Raw genomic sequence first — 26,454 nt, 5'->3', positions numbered from 1 at the left:
TTGAAGTGAAGTGTAGAGCACACAACCCTAGCTTGTCCCCGTGCTTCTCTCCTTAGCTTCTGCACTTCTGAATCATCAAGGAGAATAAAGAACTGTAATAAATAGATTTGAGGAAGAGATCCAATGATAGGTCAGTACAAAAACTACATATTAACTTCTCCTACTCATATAATTAAAGCTTGTGCTTATCTTATGGAGAAGAAGAAGACCCAACGCACCTAGAGAGAGAGAGAGAGAGAGAGAGAGCATGAAAAGAAGAGCTTGGTATGAGTACTGCTATAGCTGAGCCTAGGAAGATATGGGTGATGGAGAGCAAAATGAAGCAAAAAGCAGGAAGGATAAACAAACAGAGACTTTGAATGGAATAAAACACGAAGCAAGAAAGATTATTCTCTAATGATACGCGATGCTAAAATAATCTCTATAGGAATGTAAGAAAATTTTTGAAAAAAAAAAACATAGAGGCAATGGATCGAGCTCATAGGCGCGATACTTTCGGAATATATGCATCAGATGCATGTGCAGGAGTGTAGATATAAAGCAAAGCAAAGAAGACTAGAAAGCGCCTCCTAGATACCTTGATGTGGAAGATAGACACTGCAACTCAAGTCATCATATAATTGCTTCTTTGGCTGAGGCTCGCCCCAGAAAGAATATATGAACTTCCCCACTTTGAATCTAGACAATAGAAAAAATTAACCCTATAATCTGTCAAACAATCAACAGCTCTCTTCTGTCGATGTACGTGATGTTTCTTCAGTAGCTTTCAGATTTCCTACAAAGCTTCGAGAAGGAACTGTGAGGCCCGACAGTGAATGCGAAACCACTCAAACGTTAGAGAGAGAGAGAGAGAGAGAGAGAGAGAGAGAGAGAGAGAGAGAGAGAGAGTGAAGTTGTCGTTAATTATGCTTGACGTCTGTTCCAGCGAAACAGCATAAAACCAGGCGAGTAATCTTCAAGTTGGACAGATTCCCAAGAAGACAAGTTAGATCATCAAACTCAAAAATAGTTTGACTCGCATAGTTTAACGTTTAAATTACAACAGGCCACATTGGACTTGCCACCTGCTTGAGTAACATCTGCGCAGCATAATTCAAGAGAGAGAGAGAGAGAGAGAGAGCATTGACCAGTTATGAGCTCGAGACTAAAGAAACAACCTCGCTCGTGCTTTTTCCCCGACCTTCCGTGCGGTTCATGACATTATTACGTTAACTTCTTCATGCATGCGTTTAAAGGTGATATGACCCTTTTACCCATCGGCGTGCCCCGGAAATGGCCCCGTCCGCGAGGGTAATAAGTTCATTGCGAGTGGGTAAAAACTAAGGTTATCGAGGAATTCTGGAGCCACTAAAAAAGCCGGTCAAAGAAGGAACGTGCAAAGGACAGTTTGAAAAAGGTTTAGAAGTAAAAGTTTGCAAATTTTCGAAATTTGCAAAGCCTAAAATTCTGCCGAAATTTAGCCACACATCATCGAAATCATGACTAAGACGTGCCAAACCCTTAAAAAAAATAATAAATGTTGCTTCCTTCAAAGTAGCAAAGTACTTCGGATCCGTATATGTTTAATGATCTTGCTAGCATAACAATTTTTGATTGACTATGAGAATAACAAAATATTAGGGGTCACAAATTTCTTAATGGAGTGTATCATACGATAATTTTAATTATTTATTATTTAATTTTTAAGTGATCCGAAACAGGTTATTAATATCCCGATGAATTAAAGATAGTCACAAAATCATTTCTTTTGTACGATCACACGTACAGAGTCTTTCTTATTAATGTTTATGCATGTGCATGTACATGTCTCTCGATCATGCGTAACTAAATATTAATTGTCTTATCATTTCTTTAAGCAAGCCTGTTGTTAGTTAAGGCCTTGACCATCCCATTATATATGTATTCTTTTTATATATTTCCATGGACATCGTGCTCAAATATTTCATGTTCACTATGGTTGTATTTTCAAAGTGCCATGTCGGTTTATTATAATAGGGTTTGTCTTTCTCATCATCTCCCTCTTGTTCCGCGACTTTGAAGGTGCATCAAGAAGGTGCTTTCTACATGGGAGACCATATGGTTTTAAGTAATTGCACAATAGGTCTAGTCGTATTTTTGCCATTTTCCGACCTTTTTAAATGTGCTTCTATTGTTTTATTGTTCTAATATTAGGAATTAATTTAATTTTTCGGTGTCTTCACATTGGGAAATTTTCGTATAGTTAGCAACGGAGAAAAATTACCAAAAAAGTACCAAACTTATTGCAATTGTGCCAATTCAATCTTTTATATATATATTTATATATATATATATTTATTTTATTTTATTTTATTTTTTGCCGATTCAGTCCAAAATCATTTGCAACTTACCGATTGAGTCCACACCATTTTCAAGCGAAGCTTGCCCCCGCCAACCACCGGAGAGGTCGAGCCTCGTCTTCATGGGGCGAGGCTTGCCTCCTAGTGGCTACGCGAGGTCGAGCCTCGCCAGCCTAAATCTAGCCAGGTTGAGGCTCGGCCGACTTCGCCCAGCAATGGCTAGACTTGCCCTTGTCAATGGTTGATAGGCATTGACCTCGCCATTCGTCGCCTCCGGCAAGAGGAAGAAAAAATATATTAAATTTGTCAATAGCCAGCGGGGTCGAGCTTTGCTTGAGGCCGATGAGGTTGAACATGCCGTCCGTCGCTCTAGCCGCAGGAAGAAGAGGGAAGAAAAAAAGAAAGAAAAGAAAAAAAGTCACAAATAAAAAATATTAAATTTTTATATCACTAGACGGCCGGAGTCCACGTTAGTGCTGGCCCGCCAAAATTAGTCGGATGGACTAAATTAGCACAATTGCAAAAGGTTTAAGGCTGAATCGGTAAAAAAAATTATGACTAAATTGGCACAACCGCAATAAATTTAAGATTTTTTTGATAATTTTCTCGTAAGATGAAGGTTTTCAAGAAAATGATTTTATTTTTAGAAAATAAAAAATAATATTTTAAGATAGGATTAAACACTGTTGTATCTAGCAATATCATCTAGAGGGATGAATATGTGGTTTTAAACAAATTTGATTAGAAATTATAGGATTAAAAAATCAAGTCAAATATTACACAGAATCTAAAGGTATGTAATTGGTGAACATGAACACTAGTATGCAATATTGTAATTGGTGAACATGAACACTAGTATGCAATATTCTATCCGACACGGTAAGAAGAGTTTAAGGGTAGAGAAAATTTCACATGATAATTATAGTGGTTCGGTTTTGATCAAACCTACGTCCACTCTCCTATACCGACAATCGATAGGTTTAATTCCACTTGATGAATCAATAAGGATTTACAACAAATAATGATACTCTCTTTGATAGATTGCACTTTCACGCCCCGCTCCCCGGGCCCGCAACAACCCTACCAAAACGCCTCAGGTCAGAAAAAGACGACGTCCCGGGCACGTCATCAACCCATTATTTTTATCTTATTATTAAGCGCATACGGAACGTGTAACTCCCCAAACAGTTATAAAATATACAGGGATAGAAAAGCAGAAAATCATTCCAAACAAACCTTTTATTTATTTACTGTTAACCTTAGGAAGAACGGGTATATACAAGCCCTACCTCCGGGCCACTTCCTATAACCCTAAAAAATACCGGATTATGATTATGGGTTAACACTACTCCGTGCTACTCAAAAAGAAACCGCGAATACTTCCGGCTTCCAAAGCTAAGGACCCGAAAAATTGTTAACAATGACGGGGTGAGATATAAAATCTCAGTGAGTCAATGCCTAAGTCCGAGTAGGACATTGACTCGCTCAAGACATCCTAAGCATGTGATACAATAACGATGGTAAACTAAAAACATGTGATCCTTGCAACGCTTTACCAATCACAAAGTCAATCCAAAACCAATAGTCACCATCAAGCACATGCAGGCTTACCTCGCCTTGGGCCACACATTAAACAGTTCATATTTAACGTGCAATTAACTGCATACAACCAAGGCACATAACCGTAACACTCATAATAAATTGCATGCACAATGCACCACACGTGTTCCAGTTATTAACGATCATTCTTGGTCTTAGCAAAACCATGCTCTTCTGGCGGGACCAGGCACCGTTCCATTCCTTCGGCAATAGCAACCGACAAACCATGTGGTTCCAAGTACCCTCGGTATGGATTAACAAATAAGCATTCCTCAGAGGAGCGTCGGTCCATCACAAGCCGCGACCGGCATATAATAAGTCGTGTGGTTCCAAGTACCCTCGGCACGAACTTACCAGGCTCGAACCCTCGTACCCGGGGGCCGGCTTCGTTCTCACATACCCGAGAAGACGGTATCCATTATATGACCATACACGCACGACATGCAACCAGCCAATTTATATCTTTGCATTTAACCCAATGCATACACACAAACAATCGTGCTCAAAACTTGGCTCAAGGCCATTTTCATGCTTAAACCGTCACTCCACACATGATCACATAATTATACATATTATCCACCAAACTTTGCATCTATATATATAGGACAATCAGTCATCAAATTCACACCAGTCAAGACACTCAACAATCACCCAACAATAATAATTCAATAATTAATTAACAATTAAATAATTATCGCGGTACTAATTAATTGATTTAATTACGATTAAACTAGTAATTAATAAATCTCATATATAAATAATTAAATCTATCTTAATTAATTAATCCGACTTTAATTAATTAATCCATATCGCTTAATTAATCCAGACTTCAATTAATTGTCACTTTATTAATAAACCGAATCGACTTGAGACAAATAATGTAATTATAATTTAAATATACATATCTAGTACCCGCTAATTAGTCTAATCACAGTCCACATCAATTATTCTAATTCTTGAACGCAGCTAACACCTTAATCGTAGTTTAGGGGTCGACTCACAACTCCGATGTTTGATGTAGAGTCGGGCGCTGAGGTGACAACAACGGCGACACGGGTCGAGATTGAGGCTCGGGTTACTGTTCGTGCCGGGTCACCGGTTTTCGGGTCGGGTCGGTTCTATTCGGGTACTGTTCGGGTCGAGTCTCGCGGCTACCTGTTCACGGCAACGTCGGGGTTCGTGGGTCGAGATCGCGGGCACTGGTCGGGTGGAGGTGGCTGGACCGAGGTGGCCGTGGATGGTCGGATCAAGGGCGTCGGGGCCGGGCACGGCGCGATTGGAACGGAGGTGGGTCGCGGCCGTGGGTCTAGGGTGAGGCGCGAGTAGCGGAGGGAAGGTCTTGGGTGGTTTAGATCTGGGCTCGGGTAGGGCGGCGGCGTCCGGAACGGGCACGGCAGACGGGACGAGCTCGGACGACCACGAGTCTCCGGTGTCGGTTCCGCGAGCTAGCGAATCTAGGTCGGGCAGAGGTCGGAACAAGGTTGGGTGGGGGTCGTGGGTGAGCTCCAAAGAACCAGCGGGGGTGACGAGCTGTGGCGGGGTGGCGGACGGAGGTGGTTGGGTGGTGTGGCGTCGGGTGGGTTGCAGAGAAGAAAAAAGAAGAAGTTGAAGGCGAAGAAGAAGTACAGTTGGGGGGGGAAGTGGGGTATGGTCCCACGAAGAGAGAGGAAGAAAGGGGAGAGAAAAGAAAAGAAAGAAGGGGGGCAATCGGTCACGTGGGGGAAGGGGGAAGAGAGAGTGAGAGAGAGAGAGTACATGAGGAAGGAGGGAAAATCACGTGGGTTGTCCGGGGAAATGATGGCGGCTGAAATGAGGGATGGGGAGGGGGACTTCAATCAACAAAAGAAGAGAAAGAGTGGTGCAAAAAAAAATCAAAACTAATTAAATGATTTTGTCCCATATGCATAAAATCTAGGGACAAATTGGTAATTTGGCAAAATGGATATCGGTAGTCATTTGGCTCAATCGATTGAGGGCAAAATTAGAATTTTGGCATTCGGGGTTCGGACAAGATTGAATTTGCGCGTGAAGGGTCTTGACACTACAAGTCAACGTTTGACTATTCAAACTTGACTTTTCCTGACAGATGTCTCGGAATAACCAATTATCGTCTCTTAAGTCCTCAAAATCCAAATTTTATTTTCCACGTTGGAATTCATAATTTTTCTTACGGACACCATATTTCTAGGACGTCACATGCACTATCTTCTATCAATCACTCTTATAAAACCTCTCAATGATTGTAGTATAAAACTCACAAAAACAAGTATGTAGAATTTGAAGCGCTCTTGCTCTTTGAAAGTTTTTATTCAGATCCGACACCCATAACAACACTGTTCATCTCCTTTCATACTCCTTCACTTCCAAACTAGCCGTTGGATAAGTCTTCAAAGGATTGCACTTCAATCTTTCATTGGATGCTATCAATCTTGATTGAATGAGGCTGTATCTAGAAGATATAATAGTCGTTAAATGTTGAATCCGAACCCTTTTAATTTAGTCGTCCATACAACTAAATCTTTGGTTTCGATAAGTAGATACCTTCATTTATAAAAGTTGACTTGTCTCTTGAAAGGTGATATTCAACTTGATATTTTACGATACGTAGTAGAGTCATCCTTCAAATCGAAAATTGCAACTTCCTTTAAAAGAATTTCTTATCCATATGTGTTATATGTTGAGTGTGGGTCTTCAAGAAAGAACATTTTTTGAGTATGTTGCAATTTTTAGACAAGAATTTCAAAACCAATCTTCAAAATCCGAACAGAGAGAACACTAAGTTTAAAGCTAATACAATCTTTTTTTATACTTGCATATAAGTCTTCATTGAAAGGTGTGAGTGAAACTATATAAGGGACACTTCACTTAATCTACATAACATAATTCAACCTATTCAAGAACAAATATGCAATACTCTTGATTTATGTCTAAATAAACACTAAGATCAATATAAGCTTCTTCATTCACGTGCATCACCTAAAATAAGATATAACAATGTTTTTACTAGATTTAATAAGACTAAGGATAAATTTGTTAATATTGAAATATATTAGTGGAGATTTTTTCAACAAATATCGATGTTTGGACCAAAAAGTCCATGCTTAGGTAAGCAAACCCTAATGCTCGTTTCCATGTGCCCGTGCTTGGGTCCATTGAGGCTAGGCTCGCGACCTCGGCACTTGTGCTTGGATCCATTGAGGCCGGGGCCACGACCCCAGTTCTCTAGAACCCGAGCATGTGATAGGGCCCAAAATCCTAGTGAGAGTGCCCGGGTCCCCAACTTCTAGGTTGGGGTTTAGTGAGTCTGGGCCCAAGGCCCCCGATGCTCGTACGTAATGCATCGATACCCGAGCCCGAGTCCATAAGGCTGAACATGGGAACCAAGTACTCATGCCTGGATCCCTTGCATTCAACGATTGGATCATTCCTCGTTTGTGCCTCCGAGTAATATTCAACCCGTTCGCTCAAATGCCTTTGTGAAAACTAAGTGATTATGCTTTATCATGGCTCGTTTGTGCAAAAATCAACCACATAAAAGACATGCTTTCCTTTTCTTTTCTATCATGGTTCATTTTTTTTAAAGAATTTATCGTAGCTTTGGTTTTAAAAGAATCGTTTTCCTTCATATAAACTAAGTGATTCTGCTCCAAATATTTTTTTTGTTCGCATCATTCATGAAATGTCTTTATTAGGATGTTGCTAAGAGATTTAAATATTTTTTTACGTAAAAGAGTGTTTAGTTTTGGATATAATAGAGTCTTTATTTATACTATTAATACAAAACTTTTGTGGTAAATTGTCTTCACGTGTGTCATTATGTTGACCCTCCATTAATATAGGTCCTTTTTTTGTATAGGGTCAATATGAGCGGCAAGTTAACATTGGTTCTCCTTTTTCATGGTAGAAAATTAGTACGACATCCAATGCTTGAGTATGTTGGGAGGAAGATGGATCTAGTATACGTAGATATCAACTCAATGAGTTATGAAAGGTTCATCATAGACATCGAAGATGGGGCAAATAGTAAATTTGAAAAGCTTTATTTTAAGTATCCTGGAAAGTTTCTAGAAGATGGTTTGAGATTCATATTTGATGATATCACTCTTGTCACTCTACTTTTCCATCATTTGCATTGGGAGTATATTGAAGTTTATAGAGAACATTTTGACGATGAGGTTAGTGAAGGTGCTAGTCATGGTGAGGGTACCGGTGAGGGTGTTAGTATAGATTATGGTTCCTTAATTGATGAGGGTGTTGGTCGGGATAAAGAAATTGATTCAAATAGCAAACACTCAGACTTACTAGTTGATACGTAGTTCTTGATTGATGATGAGGATAAGATGATAATGACCTTGTAGAAGGTAAGAAGAATATTAGAGAATTCCATAAAAGGGCCATAACCGATTGGATTCAAGCAAAACCACTCGTGAAAGTTATACCATCCCAATAATCTATCAAAGAATCATCAATTTCCGAGCAATCCGATGGGGATATTACTCAAGCCGATTACCAAACAGACTATTATGAAACTAATAGAGATGAGAGTTTGGATTCTGATGTAGAGGAAGCATATGTTGATGTGACAAGAAGAAAAAGCAAGTTTCTAAGTTATAATCCTACGCCTTTTGTTACTACGTCTATGAAGTTTGATGATGGTAGGCAATTTAAAGATGCTCTCAAAAAGTATTCCGTGATCGAGCGTAGAGAGATAACATTTATGAAGAATGAAGACAAATTTGTTAAAGCTAAATGCACTAATGAGAATTGTCCTTGAAAAATTTCTACATCTTTTTATGTTAGAAGTGGATCATTCCATGCGAAGATTTATCATGAATAATATACATGTAGCATTCATTTTAATAATAAGAGGGTAACCAGTTCTTGATTTTCAAAGCATTATTTTGGTCCAATTAAAACAATGCCAAATATGAAAACCATTGCTTTAAAGGAGCTTATCAAGGATCAATTATGCTTAAATGTTAGTATGAACCAGTGTACTAAAGCTAAGCTATTTCCCTTTGAAGTTTTGATGGGAAACTATAAAAATAAATATACAAAGTTGTGAGATTATGCAGAGGAACTTAGGGTCACAAATTCTGTGAGTATGGTTATATTGAGTGTTGAAAAACCCAACATACACTTGAAGGGCATTGTTTGAAAAAAATATATATTTATTTTGCTACATGCAAAAAAGGCTTCTTTGATGGATGTAAGAAAGTTGTGAGATTAGATGGTTGATTTTTATAAAGAATTTGTAAATGGAAGATCTTGTGTGCCATCGAAAGAGATGCAAATGATCAGATGTTCTCAATAGCATGGGCAATTATAAGAGTTGAGATTGGAAACACATGGACTTGGTTCTTGAGAAATTTAATATGGAACCTCAACATAAGAAGTACATATGAACAAGGTTGGGTTATAATTAGTGACAAGCAAAATGTAAGTTCCTTATTTCTTTTTAAATTGTTATACCTCTTAAATGATCGCACTTGTGGTATGTTTTATTAATTGAAATCACATTTTATAGGGTTTTTACAAGCTATAGTTGATTTGTTGCCTATAACTGAGCATAGAATGTGTGCTAGCCATATATGTACTAATTGGCCAAGAAATATATGGGGATATAACTGTAGAGATTGTTTTGGCGATGTGCTAAGAGTAATACTATGGTAGAATATGATGAACATGCTCAAGCATTGAAAAAAAGAATCGGTCATGCCGCGTATCTTAACTTGATTCAAGCTGAGCCCAAGCACTGGTCTAGGGCTTGCTTCACCACCGATGTCAAATGTAATATAGTTGATAGCAACTTATGTGAGGTATTTAATAGAAGAATCATAAATGCTAGGTGTAAGTCCATTTACAATATATTGGAGGAGATGAGGATAATGATAATGATAATGACAAAGGATGCATACATAGAATGATTCATGTGCTGGATGGAGGAGAGATTGTGGTCCAAGGATTGTAAAGAAGTTGGAAGAAAATAAACGTGATGCGACTTGTTGCTAAGTGATATGGAATAGCGATGATGGATATGAGGTGCTAGGTAAGGGTGTGAAGTACGCCGTTGATGTGTTCACAAGAGAGTATACTTGCAAGAGGCGATGGCTTATTGGCATCCCTTGTCCCCATTCCATTCCGCTTTGAATCATAAGAAGAAGGATGCATATGATTTTATGGATGAGTGTTACGAAACGGCGAAATTCTAAGTTGCATATCAGAACATGCTAATGCCAATTCGAGGAGAGAGATTCGAGGAGAGAGATTTGGGAAAAAACTAATAGGAATGCACGTGTACTGCTTCCAGCCAAGGTAAATCCCAATAAATGTAGACACAAAAGATTAAGGGGGAGGGGGGGAAGGTGAGATGTCAAGTCAAACTAGGATGTCGAGAAAAGGAATGGAGATGACTTGTTGAACTTGCAAGAAGACGGGATACAACAGTTTGACATGTCCTGTTAACAAGGCTAGGTATACAACATCACAAACACAGTTCTTAAGGAAAAAACATCCAGTAAGTACTTCCATTTTCATTGTGTTATGATTACTTCATGGAAATAACTTTAAATTGATATTACTCCTTCTAGGTTCGGAGACGTACAAGCAAAGGTGCGAGTAGTAGTGTTATCGGGACACCAATTGCTAGTGTTGCTCAAGTGACTCATGTGCATGAGATTGTGATTTTTGTTTTCACCTATACAAGTTTACTAACAAAATTTTTATTAACTAATTGAATCTAATAATATCAGGTTAAAAGTACAAATGCCAAACAGGACAAGAGATGACCAGTTGATATACAAACACATGTTGAATCAAGAACAAGTGATAGGAAGTAGTGTTGTTGATGGATTCAATGAAGTGACATTGCGGTTCATATTTTTGTTTGTTGATGATAAGTTCAATAAAAAACTCAACCCGAAGCTTCACTAAATGAGAAAATAGAGTGTCAATACCGCAGTATGATTCTCGCTTGGGTAGACATATGCATTACAACTAATTTCCTTGTCAGAATACGACTCAAAGTCGATATAAAAAAATTTCTCTTCTTGAAAGGATAGTTCTTTTGATATCTTTATCATTTATAATAGTTACTCTTATTTTTGTAATCAGCCTTGAAATTTACACCTGCTACGATGAACTAAAATTAAGAGGACATTAATAGATCCAAAACCCTCGTGGAAATACAAGACTACATGCAAGAACAAACCCGTCATGTCTAAACGATGAGTGACCACTTACCAATTCTAAAAAACTCATTCTTTGATCTTAAAGCTACTTACAAGTTCCTTTTTTCAAAATGTTCGTGCCCAACACTCATATGTCCGAGGGAGTAACTCCCCTCCTAGTTATTACACGGAGTTGAAACAAAACAATTTTAGAACAATTCAAGTTCTAGGAAATAGACGGAGTCAAATGCTCGGTTCCATATAGCCACAAAGCCTCAACTTTTTCTTCCTACTAATTGACAACTACTCAAAACTATGGATCCAAAAGGAAAATGACATCATGAGAGAGAAACTTTTGACAAATACCAAGATAAACAATGTTCACTTTATTCATCCTACTAATAAAAAGCACATGCATATAAAATATGTTTAGGATGGTTTACTCTATGGCAAAATCATAATTTGTGGTATTACTATTAACAATAACACAACCATCTTGTTTGACTTGTTTTTGTTTCTGTTGTGCCTTGACAACTTTGACCTCATCGACTATTAAACAACTATCATCCTCATTATGGGTCGACATTGGTTCTTGTTTGACATTGCTCCGCTAGAAACTTTTGGACACACTCCTTGCCGATTGACTGATTTTCTCATCAACCTAAATGAAAAATCTACAACTTTCCCCTTTATTATTGTGGTTGTATTTTGAGCAGCCATAGTATTGTCTTCTCCGGTTGTCCTTCGTCCTTTCTGTTCGCAGAGGAGCTTTGAGGCCACAATAGCAAAACACGGACGTATAGTTGTCGATTAGAGGAACCGACGTTATCGATTGTGCCAACTACAAGGAAAAAAGTGAGAATAGTATGAAATTCTGCAAAATATTTAAAGCATAAGCAAAACTAACTTTTCTTAAGATGCGGAAGGGGAAAGTCATTACCACGCTAAGTTTTGTGCTCTGAAGATCTTAATTTGAATCACTAAGAATACACAACACTCCTTAAACTAAATATATACAAGCTATGTAAGATAGTAAGAGTGTCCGAGTCCGCAACACAAAATCAAACACAATATAAATAGTGTAAAAGAGGCTACTGCTACAGGATCTTTCCATTCAAATTAAACACCAACTTTTCCCATGTAAAGCAAAAAACCAGTTGCAAGGAACGATGCAATATCCTAAATAAACCTCTTATTTCATCTATCAAACCTCCAAAGAGGTTTCACCCAACACTTAGCATGCGAGCTTCACGCCTTGAGAAACCGTGAAGGCGGTTGACGTAGTGATCATAAGGGCAACCAACAAAGGGACATCTGTCCACCGGGCACAATCCGCGTCATCGGGAAGGAGATTCAAGATTATGCAAACTCACCTCAGCAATGAGAGATGTTTATACAAAAATTAACACTTTGGAAGCTGAAGTAGAACCGTCAACACTAGCTCGACTCAATTGGGGGCACTCACTAAGTCGTTTTGGTGCGAAAGTCCCATGATTTGTCGTGGAGCGTCGTCGGCCATCGCCTGTCGTCGAGGAGTTAGGGGCTATGTTGGTGAGCAAATTAGGATAGTGTCGTGCGGGGGATAAGCGTGGTCAAGCATCCGAAGGCCGACAAGAGTTGCCATGAAGGGGAGCAAGATTGTCGAGAGTCGTGGAGCATCCATCATCCATCGCCCATCATCCGTGGTCGAGAAATTATGATTCTATTCTAGTTTTGGGGTTGGGCGTGTTCTGATTTGGAAATGTTTTGGTTTTAGGGCAATTTTCCTAGAAATGAAATGCAAGAGAAGGAAAAAAAAAAGTCACCATTTTTATTTCTCGACATCCACGTCGGTGCTAGACCATTTATATAGGACGGCGGGCGTTTACTAGGAATCCAAGTAAGCATTTTTTGGAAGCTAAATTGGCCGGAAGGACGAATTAGCAAAAGTTGAAAAGGTTTAGGACCGAATCGAGAGAATTAAAAAGTTTATGATTGAATCGGCAAAAGTGTAATAGGTTTAGGACTTTTTTGACAATTTTGTCTATTGGTGTCAATTCAGTCTTAAACCTTTCAATTATATCGATTTAGTCTTAAACCTTTTGTATTTATGTCAATTGAGTCCATCCGGCCAATTTTGACCTGAAATTACTGACATGGGCGCCATCCGTTCGTCCTACATGGCGTAACGTGGGCATTTTTTAATAATTTTTTTAAAAAACTTGAATTTTTAATGATTATTTTTTCGTTTTTTCTTTTTTCATTTTGTCCGACGAGGGCATGTAGGCCCTTGCCAACGATTGGTGAGGGCATTTGGACGTAATGCCAATTATGCCATGTAGGACGGACGACTTTAATGTCAATAATTTTCGGCTAAAATGGGTCGAATCGACTCAATTGGCGCAAATGCAAAAAGTTTAAAACTAAATTGGTATAATTGAGAGATTTAAGACTATGCAATAGATTTAAAACTTTTTAGGCACTTTTTCCGTATAATTACGAAGAAAGTACTTGAACATCAAATTCAGTACAATAGAATTTGCAGTACTTTATGATCATAACGAAAGTACTTGAACATCACATTCAAGTCAATCGATTTTCTTGTATTCTTTTGTCGTGAAATCAATTAGTATCATGATGCAAACGTAAGATAACATGAAGTTTAGATTGTTTGTTCTTAAATATCCAGACGCCGAGAGATGATTGACATGGCAAATGAAGAAAGAGGAGCGATACCTGGACGAGTGAATCGGTAGACGAGACGAGTGAATTTTCCGATAATCGTGCATCAATGGAACTACAATCAATCAGACGCTTCTTCTTGCCTAGAACAGATCTTGTTTTGTATTACAGAGCCCACGATCCCGCAGATGCCGGATTACACTATGTCGGAAGGCAAAGTGGCTTCCAATAAGTTAGAAAAAATTCAAGAACATATTAGAATGAAAACAGGAGTAGGAGGAGGAGAATCAATCCCACTCTCACGCACCTCCCGCTTTCCAGCCACCATGTCGTCCTCACCCTCCGTCATCACATGCAAAGGTTGGATCTTTTCCTGCCCCCTTTGAGAAATTCCTCTGATTTCTCTGCCTTTTCTGTTGTTGGGTGTTCATGGCGTTTGTTGGTTCTCCTATGTCGAGACAAAAACATTATTAGCTGTGGTGGCATGGGGGGCTAGACAGCCTCTGGCGATTGAGGAAGTGGAAGTGAGCCCGCCTCAACCTCAGGAGATCCGAATCAAGGTCATCGCCACTTCCCTCTGTGGCAGCGACGTCGCCGCTTGGGCATCCCAGGTAATCATCCATCCTGCCCTCCGCCTCCTCCTCCTCCTTGTCCGTCAACCTGAGCCCGATATTTACACACAGAGCTTAGAGGCATCGTTCATATGAAGTTGGGCCTGACAATAAATCTAGAAATGGGCTTAGTGTCACCTTCAGCCATCGTTAATCCGGCTGCGCCCGCAATCTGAATCCACGAGAACCCTCATTTGCTGTGGATTCATTGGGCTTAGAGTGACATCGCCTATGGCATCTGCCGAATAAGTTATCGAATAAGTGCATTGTTAGAAAGTCCACAGGATGGGATAATAACACAAATGATCCATCAATATTAGTCTATTGCGCGATGTGAATCCCGAACTTTTAATTTATTTAATGTGATCGCTGAACTTTAACCCAATATACAATGTGGTCCCTAAAAATTTAAATTGCTTAGTATGTGTTTAATTTAGCCCTTCAACTTTAATGTACCAATTGAAGTTCACGGACGTTGATCATATTTCAAGTTATCGAGGGACTAAATTAAACGCATAGCAAAAATCTAGGGATCATATTAAACAATTTAAAAGTTCAAAGACCACATTTCATATAGGACTTTAGGTATTGAACAAATTAAAACTTCAGGGTTGATATATCATATTAGGTCAAATTTCAGGCACCACATTATACATTGGACCAAAGTACATATCCATGGTATATAAGCAAGTGATATTGAATATTCTACCGTGCACAGTAACTTCACCCGGGGCTCATGACAACATTCCGACGCGACATTCTGATTGCTTGGAAAGCTTCTCAGTCATTGTTGCCTTTTTACAGGGGGGAAAGAAAAAGAAAACGCTCTCTTTGTAACGTGTAAGCAAGAAAAACAGAGAGTCGATCTGAATGAAACCTCACTCTCTGTTCGTACAATATCAACTTAAGTCAAGAGATACAGCTCGGAGCAAGCGCTTGAGCCTTAAGAATGAGATAGATACCTATTGCTGTGCTGTGAAGATATTGTAGCCAGAATGGCAAGTGAGGCTAAGCAAGTGGAGGAAAGACTGAGGAGGGAATCTTTGTTTTTTCACTAATTTTTGTATGATTCTGTCTTTTGGAGAAACTTAGTACGTGACTAAATTATCGAGCCCTTTTCCTGTGCAGACTATATTTCCTCGCATATTTGGCCATGAAGCTGCCGGGTATTATGCTTCTTCCCTCTTTCTCCTTCGGCCACTCCATTTTACTCTTCAGCTTGCAATCCGTCATCCAGTTACCATAGGAGTTGAGAGATGTGAAATTGCCGATCTCTTCGAGTTCATGTCAAATATGATATGACTACCATTTTGAGCAGATCTTTGGTCGATATAGCTCACGTTAGAGACAGAACCTAACAATCTTGCTTCTTAAAATCGAAATTCGCCATGAAGAACAAAGAAATTTTAAAGTAATGCTTATATCATTGAATGTTTGCGCACAGGATTGTCGAGTGTGTAGGGGAAGGAGTGACCGAATTCAAGGAGGGAGACCACGTGTTGACGATGTTCACAGGCGAATGCAAGACATGCCGGCACTGCACATCGAATAAGAGCAACAGTTGCCGGGTACTTGGGTTGGAAAGGGGCAGCGTAATGCACAGCGACTGAAAGACACGCTTCTCCGTTAGAGGGGATCCTGTATATCATTACTTGGGCATTTCGAGTTTCAGCGAGTATACGGTGGTGCACTTGGGATGCGCCACCAAAGTCAGCCCAACAGCACCTCCAGAGAAAATATGTCTCCTCAGTTGTGGAGTAGCAACAGGTAACTTATCTTACCCTATGGCGCATGAAATCATTCGGTCACTGTAGAACTGCTGGCGTTCTTGAGCAATGAGATTACACAGGTCTAGGTGCGGCTTGGAATGCGGCCGACCTATCCGAAGGATCGAACGTGGCAATATTTGGTCTTGGAACTGTGGATCTTTCTGTAAGTGCTTCAGCTTTCGGATTACTTTCACTTATCCACTGAGCATCGCCGATTATTCTTGTAACTTCTCTTACAAAAGGTTACACAAGGTGCCAAACTTCGGGGAGCCTCTCATGTAATCGGCGACGACATTAATCCTGAGAAGGGCGAGAAAGGTAAACGAAGAAATGTACTTTCTTTCATTTCTGAGAACTTCTCTTGCGAATCGAACTAGCCTTTATAGCGATCTGTGCATCCTGGAGCAGCAAAAGATTTTGGAGTTAATGTATGTCTCAATCCTAAGGACTATGATGAACCCATCCATGAGGTATTTTATCCTAAAAGAATGATGCAATGGTTACGGTTCGCGCGTATAATCATCTGTCAAAACCGATCTCCGGAGAGAAATTGATCAGTACAATATTAGTACTCAGGTCATCAAGAGGATGACTGATGAGGTTGCTGATTACTGTTTCGAGTGCACCGGCGATACAAGAGCAACTACGACTGCGTTGCAGTCATGCTGTGAAGTAATCTTTCGTTCGTCGAACCTCGCTCATCTCGGTTAAGTTTTTTTCAAAGGAAAATAGCGAAACTCGTTGTCCAATGTTGTTTCCTTCAGGGATGGGGTTCGACCGTGACCCTTGGCGTGCCGAAAGTGAAGCCAGAAATAACACTTCACTGTGTGGACTGCTGCTCACCGGAAGGACGCTGAGAGGTTCCATGTTTGGAGGATGGAGACCGAAATCCGACATGCCGTCATTGGTCGACAAGTGCTTGAACGAGGTAGCGAGATTTTATTATCCTCATGCCTGAAATCAATGAACATGAAGGGGAGTCCTGTCGCGGCAATTTCCATTTTGCTACCGGAAAAGAGCGGGAGTTACTAAACATGGAATCACAAAGACATTCGGTTATTAACCGTCGCTAGCTGAAAGTCACCCACCACAGATGAATCTATATAGCCAAACTGATCCGTAGAATCGTCCGTGATCAGGGTAACATAAAGCAAAACGATTACTCCGTTCGATGCGTGGTAAGAATGCGCTTGACGGCGATGTCATGCGGGAAATATGAGAGAAAAAGAAAGCCGATATATGTATATGATAGTGGATAGATTGAGGGAGTTCATAAAAAAACAAAATGAAAAATTGTGGGTGAAAGTAAAAATTAATACATTAAAAAAAATAAAAAATACATCCGTGTGGCTAAGTAATTCAAATTCGTAATTTATTTGGGAAAGAACTAGTATTTATATATGAATTGATAAATTTAAAGTGTTTAAAACAAAGATAAACTAAATATATGGAAAATAAGAAAAATTGATAATTTGCGAAATATCTTGAAAAAAAAAATTGCAAGTGAGACGACTTATAGATATCTTTTTTTATGATTCTGAAAATTGAGATAAAAAAAATGAGGGTATCTATAATAAAAAAATAATTTGAAATTGGACTACGGTTTTGCGGAAGTGGAAATACACAAAGCGGTGGTGCTGGGATGGCGGCTGCGAGCGCCGCTCTTATGGAGGTGCTCGAAGGAGAAGACGACGACGACGGCGAAATGGTGGTGGGGCTGGGTTCATACGGAGGGAAGGTGAGGTTGTTGGGCGGCGGTGGAGGTTGCGACGAGGAAGGAGAGGCGGCGGCGGCGGAGACGATGCTGCTGTGGGGACTTCAGCAGCCGACTCTCGCCCAGCCCAACGCCTTCGTCTCACAGTCGTCTCTGGCCCTCGCCATCGAGGCTTGCGGTCGCTCTCTCTCCATCCTCCAATCTCCTTCTTCTCTGGTGCGGACTCCATTTCTTAGTTTCGCGAGTTGCAGTAGTTCTCGGTGGGGTTTTGTGGAAGCGAAACTTTTCTTTGATCGCCCGATTGGATGATACAACTGTTATTAGAATTGAAATTGGGATGCGTAAAATGTAGAAATTGCATGCCTTTTGGATTTCTATGATGAACAAAGAGGTAAAGTGATTTATTTGTGCGTCGAAACAATATGACGTGTGAGAGCAGAAACTTTGTTGATTAATCTTCGTGGTATGAATGAGAATCAACGGCGCTTTTCTCTTTTTTTTTTTCTGCTTCTCAAATGTTTTATTTTGATGTGGTCATAGAGTACTCCTGGAGTAACTGGATCAGTGATGTGGGATAGCGGAATTGTGTTGGGGAAGTTCTTGGAACATGCTGTGGATTCCGGGATGCTTCTTCTTCAGGGCAAGAAGGTTGTGGAGTTGGGATCTGGATGTGGATTAGTTGGGTATAAACATCTTAATCTTTGAGTCCTGTGATACATCAAATGAAACATGAATTCCTAATTCATGCTCATTGCAAAAATTATGATTTACGACAAGGTTAGCTCCTTGTTTGACAAACTCTTGGAGAATATTACAAGTTCACGATGAGTTGGATATGCTAACCTATCTAGTTCTATTCTTGCATTTTTATGTCTAGGCTGAGTGGTTGCCTTACTTGAGGGTGCTTTGCTTCTGGTTTCAGCTGTATTTCGGCTCTTTTGGGTGCTCAAGTGATTCTTACTGATCTACCAGTTAGACTAAGGCTTCTCAGGAAGAACGTCGAAACAAATTTGAAACATGAGGAAATGCGGGGATCTGCGGTCGTGAAAGAACTGACTTGGGGAGATGATCCTGACAGAGACTTGATAGAGCCGTTACCTGACTATGGTAATGGTGCTATGTCTCATCTCCCTCAATTGATAAATCTTTTGTCCTTCTCTATGCGCTCAATTCTTGTATGAGAGACATATTAAATTATTAATTACTGGTTTATCTTGTATGGAGCTTTTCCTCCTACCTTTAATGCTTTGCACCTGTGTGCCTCTGCCTGGGTTGGTCTTGTTCGAGCTTACCTGTCTTTGATGCATTTGCTGGTTTTCTCATTAGTGGAGAAACTTACTTTCATGATTCAAGGATTTTCCCTAATTAAGTCTTATGCCTTTCCATCATATCATTGTTTTCATTTCCGGGCGTTCAGTTCCAGCATTTACACAGAGGGAGTCCTTCAGCTACGAGAATTAAGTAATGCCTGCGCGGCTTTCTTCATTGGATTAGCTGCTTCCAATTGTAATTTGACCCGTCTTTGAAAGAAGAATGGTTCTTTGGCAGAACTATGATCTACATCTCCTTTTTGGACAGGAAACACTATCTCTTGATCAAATGGCAACAATTCTGTTGCAAAATTGTGCGATTGGGAAAGAAACCGCACATATGTTCTATGTTTCTCTTTTCTTGGTTGGTGATATTCTTAAAATGCTTCCTGTTCGTCCTTAAGAACTGGAGGTTAGAAACTTCTATGTGACTTGTGCTTGCTTTGTCAGTCTTGGGATCCGATGTGATTTACAGTGAGGGAGCAGTTGAGGATCTGATGGAGACATTGCTGCAACTTTCTGGAATTCAAACAACGATCATTTTGGCTGGAGAACTTCGCAATGGTATGCTTTCCGTTTGTGCACGCGCGGTGCGTTGGGCATGTGTGTATATATATATTGATTCATCTTCTACTTGGCAGATAGTATCCTCGAATACTTCTTGGATGCTGTGATGAAATATTTCGTTGTGGGGCGTGTAGATGAGGCACAGTTCCATCCAGATTATCGCAGCCGGCGAGTAGCGATGTATGTCCTGGTGAAAAAATGACACTCACTGAAACTGAAGACGGCTATGACTCAGGGAGTGAGTTCTGTTAGGAGAAGTCAAACAGTTAGGTATACCAATTAATTGTGATTTTGGATTGATGGAGATTAGCTGTTACATTTCACATAGATGTAGCAATTAGTATGTCTAAACATTTAGAAAAATCCGGCCATCTCTTGCCATCTAAAGGTGAATCCGCGAGATGAACATTTGTGTGTCAGACTCTCTGGGTTGTGTATTTTTAAGCTGTCAAGCCAAATTCTCTCTCTTCAGCGTCAAAAGATCGTCTTTTGGTTGAAGGCGTAATACATGAATGCCGTTGCTGGGATTGTGAAAAAAGAATTGGCAAATGAACAAAGAGGAGCAGTGCATTGTTCAGTCTTATACTTCCAAAGAAGGAAAAAAAATTGAAATGGCAAATGAACAAAGGGGAGCAATAATTCGAAGAGCTTTTCTATAATTCAGAAGACGGTGGCCAGAAAAGATAAGTCACTATACAAGACGAGTGAAATTTTTGAACAAGCGAGGATTAATGGAAGTATAATCAGACACTTCTTGCCCAGAACAATCTTGTATTACAGAATACAAAACCCACGACCGGGCAGATGCCAGATAGCTCTGTTTGGTAGGCCAAGTGGCTTCCTTCTTAATAAGTCACAAAAAATTCAAGAGAAGAAGCAGATGAATCAATCCCCCTCACTCACCAACTACTCTCTCTCTCTCTCTCTCTCTCTCTCTCTCTCCTACCTAACACCAATGACACTGTAGAAACGAAATTCAACGTTAGGAAGAAGCTACGTTGAACCATCATCTTCCTTCCTTTTTGGCTTGCCTTCTTGTGTCCCCCACCCGACCCTCGCGCACAGCTCCCGCTTTTCAGCCACCATGTCGTCTTCACCCTCCATCATCACATGCAAAGGTTGGATCTTTTGTCTTTCCGTTTGAGAAATTTCTCTGCCTTTTCTGTTGTTGGGTGTTCATGTGTTTCTTGATTCTATGTCGAGAAGCTGCGGTGGCATGGGGAGCTGGACAGCCTCTGGTGATCGAGGAAGTGGAAGTGAGCCCGCCTCAACCTCAGGAGATCCGAATCAAAGTCGTCGCCACTTCCCTCTGTGGCAGCGACGTGGCCGCTTGGGAATCCCAGGTAATCAGTTGTGCCCTTGTTCTTCTTCTTTCTTCTTTTGGTCATCAACCTGAGCCAAAACCTAAAAAGGGAAAGTCTAGAGTCATCGTTCCTGTGAAGTTGGGCTGACAGCAAATCTGGAATTAGGCTTAGTGTCTAGTCCAACCATCGTTATCTAAATCGTATTCTTGAAAGAAAATTATCAAGTAGAGTGCGCTCTCAAGCTGCATTTTGAATCCACCAGAACCATTACACGCAATGGGTCTTGAGGATGAAAATTTTCCTTTTTCCCTTTTCTTTCTTTGGAGATGGGTTGGCCCGATTGGATTAGCTCTATACATTAACATATCTGTAATAGGAAAGCTATCCAACAAATGGGATTATCTTGGTCGGTAACATTAGAATTCTTTGCTTCCCCGGGGCCACCAAACTCTTTATTATTTTGCCACATCATACGTTGTTACTGTACAATTATGATTTCTTTGTATTTAGGAATGTTATTTATTTAAGTTATTAACTTAATCTACATTTTTTTTTTTTGGTAGTCCAGGATCAAGTAATCTACATTTTGTTCTATGCTACTTTGTAGAAAAAGCTTCTATTATCGATATAGGAATTTGAGAGATAGTAAATAATTTATGAAATGTAATATGCCGTATAATATTTCTGCATTTCTATTCTTGTACTAATTAGTTGTTCCAATCTAGGATAATTTTATATATAATCTTGTGTTGTCTTTATGCCTAAACTTTTCATTCTTCGTTATTCTGCAAAATGCAGGGATTAACATACAGTTGTTGAATTTATTTGAGCGCACCATCGGTAGTCAGTACATGCAGTAACCTCTCATAATATAGAGTCCCGCTATACTAGTCTAGTGCAATAAGATTAGTTCTATTTATTGCATCGCCTCTAGTATCTGCCGCATCACTTATCGATTAAGTGCACACTGTTAGAAAGTCTTAACTCTATGGGGGAGCATATCTGAAAGTGTAGATCAAGGTGAACTTCATATAAGCAAGCGACCTCACTTATCTTTACATACACAATAATTTCCCAGGGTTACTGTTTCTTATACAAGGGGAAAGGAAAAGAAACGCTCTCTTTGTAACATGTAAGGAAGAAAAACATATAGTTGATCTGAAAGCTCACTCTCAGTATGTATTATATCAAGTAAAGTCAGAGATGCAGCTTGATTAAGCAAGCCTTGAGCCTTTAGAATGAGACAGATACCTTTTGCTGCGCTGTGAAGATAATGCAAGTAAAATGACAAGAGAGTGCAGTAGTATATCGTTCCAGCTGCTGTCATTTCGAGAGCTAACCAAGTAGAGGAAAGACTAAAGAGGGAATCCTTCTTTTTGGTTTATTTTTTCTGTTCATTCTGGACTCTGTGCCATCTCGAACCACGTATGAGGAAAGGTGCTCCTCTTGGAAAATGGGGTCATACTTGGCATTGTTTGGGCCCTCGTGCTGCGTTCTGAATTCTGAGTTATTTCTTGCAGAGTAAAAACGCTTGAATAGTGAGTTAAAGGTGAATTCTGCTCTGGAGTTTTCAGAGAATTTTAAAGCAGTATATTGAGGAGATGTCCATTGTTCTGATTTTCCAATAAATTCACAAATCATGGTGAATCACATTCACGGCCAAGTCGGGACTAATACTCATTTAGTTGAATTTGACAGTGATATTCAGATACCTTACACGTTGAACTCCTTAGCTTATGCCTATTTTAAATAAATTTTCCAGCAAGCTCCCCTTTGTTCTGATATTTGTCTATCAGTTTCTCGTCTTTGGTGAAGCAATCTGCAACGTTAAGTCTAGAGTCTCTACATTGAATTTTTTGTTTATTCTTTGATTTATTTATATGCTATGAGATAATTCTTTGAACTTGGGGAGCTACGAATATTCAGGAGTCGCATATTCACAACTCTTTTGATCCATCTTTTAGTTTTGAGGATGATATCCTCCATTCACATTTCTATGATTTCTTCTGAAGAAACTTAGTACTTGACTAAACCTGCGTCTATTTTCCTGTGCAGCCTATATTTCCTCGCATATTTGGCCATGAAGCAGCGGGGTACCATGCTTCTTCCCTCTTTCTCCTTGCGCCGCTTCATTTTATTCTTCAGCTTGCAATCAATCACACAGTTACCATAGAGTCAAGAGATATGAAATTGCTAATCTCTTCAAGTTCATGTCAGAAATTATGCGACTGCCTATTTGAACAAATCTTGGTCAATATAGCTCATGTTAGAGACGGTACTTTTTTTATGGGTCGAATTTAGGGACAGTGCTTAACAATCTTGCTTTTTACAATTGATAAACACCACAATCACAAAGACCTAATCAGGTTGAATTACCAGAGTAAACTCTGATTTCACAGGAGGACTAGTCCTCCAGCATTGATTTCTTGATCAAAGAACAGATTGCTGAATTATCCAACAAGAAATAGGACAATTCTAATTAGTGCTTTTTTCATTGAATGATGTTAACTTATAATTAACTTGTTATGCAGGATTGTCGAGAGTGTGGGGGATGGAGTGATCGAATTCAAGGAAGGAGACCACGTGTTGACGTTGTTCACGGGCGAATGCAAGAGATGCCGGCACTGTACATCGAATAAAAGCAACATGTGCCGAGCACTTGGGTTGGAAAGGAGTGGCGTAATGCACAGCGACCGAAAGACGCGCTTCTCCATTAGAGGCAACCCCGTTTATCATTTCTGTGCCGTTTCGAGTTTCAGTGAGTATATAGTGGTGCACTCGGGATGTGCTGCCAAAGTCAGCCCAAATGCACCTTTAGAGAAAATATGTCTTCTCAGTTGCGGAGTAGCAACAGGTAACATATCTTACCCGATAGCGCATGGAATCATGTTGGTCACAGTACAATAAGTTCTTACTGCTGACATTCTCAAGCAATGAGATTACACAGGTCTAGGTGCGGCTTGGAATGTGGCCGACATATCCAAAGGATCAAATGTAGCAGTGTTTGGCCTTGGAACTGTGGGTCTTTCTGTAAGTGCTTTAGGTTTGTGAGAACTTTCTGTTCTTCCCTTATCCAATGAGCATCGCCCATTATTCTAGTAACTTCTCTTAAAAAAGGTTGTGCAAGGTGCCAAACTTCGGGGAGCTTCTCAAGTAATTGGTGTAGACATTAATCCTGAGAAGGTTGAAAAAGGTAAACAAAAGAATATATCTTCTTTCATTCTGAGAACTTATCTTGTCCACCGAACTAGCTTTGATAGTGATTGTGCATGCTGGAGCAGCAAAAGATTTTGGAGTCGATGTTTATCTCAATCCAAAGGACTATGATGAACCCATTCATGAGGTATATATCCTAAAAGTATGATGCAATAGTTATGATTCGACACCAAAACCAATCTCTGGAGATAATTAATCACTGAAATATTTAGTACTCAGGTTATCAAGAGGATGACTGATGGGGGAGCTGATTACTCTTTCGAGTGCACTGGTGATACAAGAGCAACGACAAGTGCACTGCAATCATGCTGTGATGTAATCTTTCTTTCACTAAACCTCCTTCATTTTCGCTAAGGAATGTTTTCAAAAGGACAATAGTGATACTTCTTGCCCCATGTTTCCTTAAGGGATGGGGTTTGACTGTGACCCTTGGCGTGCCAAAAGCAAAGCCAGAAATAACAGCTCACTACGGACTGCTGCTCACTGGAAGGACACTGAGAGGTTCCATGTTTGGAGGATGGAGACCAAAATCCGATATACCCTCATTGGTTGACAAGTACTTGAACAAGGTAGTGAGATTTTATACTTATCCCAAGGTCAATAAACATGAAGTGGTGTCCCGTTGCGGCAACTTCCATTTTCCCTTTTGATATGTGATTAGGGGAAGAGCCTACATATTTTTTGACATGTTCAGGAAGTTGCTAATGAAGAAAAAAATATAAGTTATTACCAAACCTGGTTAAAAATCACCTGCCACGGATGAAAAATCTATAATGCCAATGGATCTGTTGAATTGTCCATGATCAGGTATCAGAAAGCAAAAAGACTGCCCCGTTTGAACAATAGAAAATGCACCTTCGATGTGTATTAATAACGTGCTTAACGGCTTTGTTATGCAGGAAATCCGGGTGGATGAGTTTGTCACCCATAATTTGCAATTTGAGGATATCAACAAAGCTTTTGAGCTCATGAGGGAAGGCAAATGTCTGCGCTGCGTCCTCCATATGCCAAGGTAGATCGCTCGCTTATGTAGACGCCGGAATAGTTGCCGGGCATGAGGCTTAGAATTGAATGTTTTGGAAGCCTATTTCACCAGGAGAAAGCGAGGGACTTTGGGGGCCCAAACCATTATTTTTGTTTCTTCTCGATCAATCTCGATCTCTCATGAATGGGAGAAATGTAGTATTTGCTGAGATGAACTTTTGTAATCGAGTTACTTACCAAAAAAAGAACTTTAGTAATCGAACAGCTAAGCAGATTGACACTCCAAAAATCTGAGGCCAGTGGTGCTCATCCTTTCAAATAATGATTTACCAAAAACCATGTTGATTCACCCGTTGGAAAGGAAAAATTAACCGCTTATCTTAGACTTTGGCAATCATAAACAGTATAATTTTATTGTTCTGTGTCCAAAAAATACCGATGTTTTCACAGGGATAGGTTTCAATTGTTGTTCTTAGGTGTTGAAAAACTGTTGGTAATATAATGGCGGTGACTTTGCTAGAGGCAATTTGGGGGTGAATATCAATATTTTTATGAACTTGCCATCAATCATCAATTTTAGTACTTAATTTATCAATTTTTATTTGCATAATTTTTGAATTTACGAACTCTTATATGAAATTACCAATTTAAATTAGAGTGATATTTTATCTTCTGTCGCCTTAAATTTAACTGCTCTTTTTTGGTAACCCAGAATTAGTTGTAACTGAAAAGAGAAAGTTGGTAATTTTTAATGGTTGGTAAATGGTAAGTAACGGAAATAAAGGTTGGTAGATCAATGGAAAAGTTGGCAATTTTTTTTTTAAATCCAAATAATTTTTAGTAAGCTACTCAATTGAGAGAGTAAATCCAAAGTTATATCGAAACATAAAGAAAGGAAATTTGATAAATAAAGAAGAAAGTTTGGTAATTTTGATAAATTGAAGGTGTTTGTGAGAAAGACGGACTAAAAAATTAACAAACGATAGCAAAGCTGATAAATGAAAAGAAAAAATAAAAGCTGATAAATAACTTAAATGCAACCTAATTAGAAAAAAATTACTAACTTATTCGAATAAAGATTGGTTAATTTATTTTAGACTTAATAAATTCATTGCACTTGTAAAGAACACAAATAAAAGGTGATAAGAATAAGAAAAATTGGTAATTTGAAAACTGTAAAAAACAGTTGGTAATTTCAAAAAAATGTCAGCAAGTTATTAATAAATAACCTG

At 39.4% G+C, this 26,454-nt stretch overlaps 2 protein-coding genes and 1 long non-coding RNA gene across 4 annotated transcripts; all 3 read left to right on the top strand.

The window, feature by feature from the left end:
* Positions 1–14,202: 14,202 nt before the first annotated feature.
* Positions 14,203–16,935, top strand: LOC115734739. The gene is made up of 8 exons (XR_007199316.1): positions 14,203–14,358; positions 15,487–15,524; positions 15,803–16,125; positions 16,208–16,290; positions 16,370–16,445; positions 16,536–16,597; positions 16,704–16,799; positions 16,892–16,935. It is a non-coding gene; the product is annotated as an uncharacterized LOC115734739 (long non-coding RNA).
* An 803-nt stretch (positions 16,936–17,738) lies between these two features.
* On the top strand, positions 17,739–20,262 carry LOC115734870 (protein N-lysine methyltransferase METTL21A). Its single transcript, XM_030665844.2, has 5 exons — positions 17,739–18,057; positions 18,382–18,524; positions 18,764–18,948; positions 19,602–19,715; positions 19,793–20,262. Exons 1-5 carry the CDS (start codon positions 17,770–17,772, stop codon positions 19,918–19,920), a joined length of 858 nt encoding a protein of 285 aa, XP_030521704.1. The 5' UTR covers positions 17,739–17,769; the 3' UTR covers positions 19,921–20,262.
* Positions 20,263–20,697: 435 nt separating this feature from the next.
* Positions 20,698–25,646, top strand: LOC115732770 (alcohol dehydrogenase-like 6). Of its 2 annotated transcripts, XM_048282700.1 has the most exons (11): positions 20,698–20,836; positions 20,925–21,061; positions 23,078–23,115; positions 23,554–23,876; positions 23,970–24,052; positions 24,140–24,215; positions 24,304–24,365; positions 24,458–24,553; positions 24,646–24,807; positions 25,138–25,358; positions 25,541–25,646. In XM_048282700.1, exons 1-10 carry the CDS (start codon positions 20,803–20,805, stop codon positions 25,252–25,254), a joined length of 1,128 nt encoding a protein of 375 aa, XP_048138657.1. In that variant the 5' UTR covers positions 20,698–20,802; the 3' UTR covers positions 25,255–25,358; positions 25,541–25,646. The 2 variants fall into 2 exon arrangements, with proteins under 2 accessions (XP_048138657.1, XP_048138658.1); XM_048282701.1 differs by lacking the exons at positions 25,138–25,358; positions 25,541–25,646 and adding an exon at positions 25,046–25,099 and having other exon boundaries at positions 24,646–24,852.
* The last annotated feature ends 808 nt before the right edge of the window (positions 25,647–26,454 follow it).

This window comes from Rhodamnia argentea, chromosome 7 (assembly GCF_020921035.1).
Source record: "Rhodamnia argentea isolate NSW1041297 chromosome 7, ASM2092103v1, whole genome shotgun sequence".
Lineage (NCBI taxonomy): Eukaryota > Viridiplantae > Streptophyta > Magnoliopsida > Myrtales > Myrtaceae > Rhodamnia > Rhodamnia argentea.
Note: the sequence above shows the minus strand (reverse complement) of the source record. Positions and strands in the feature narration are given on the sequence as shown.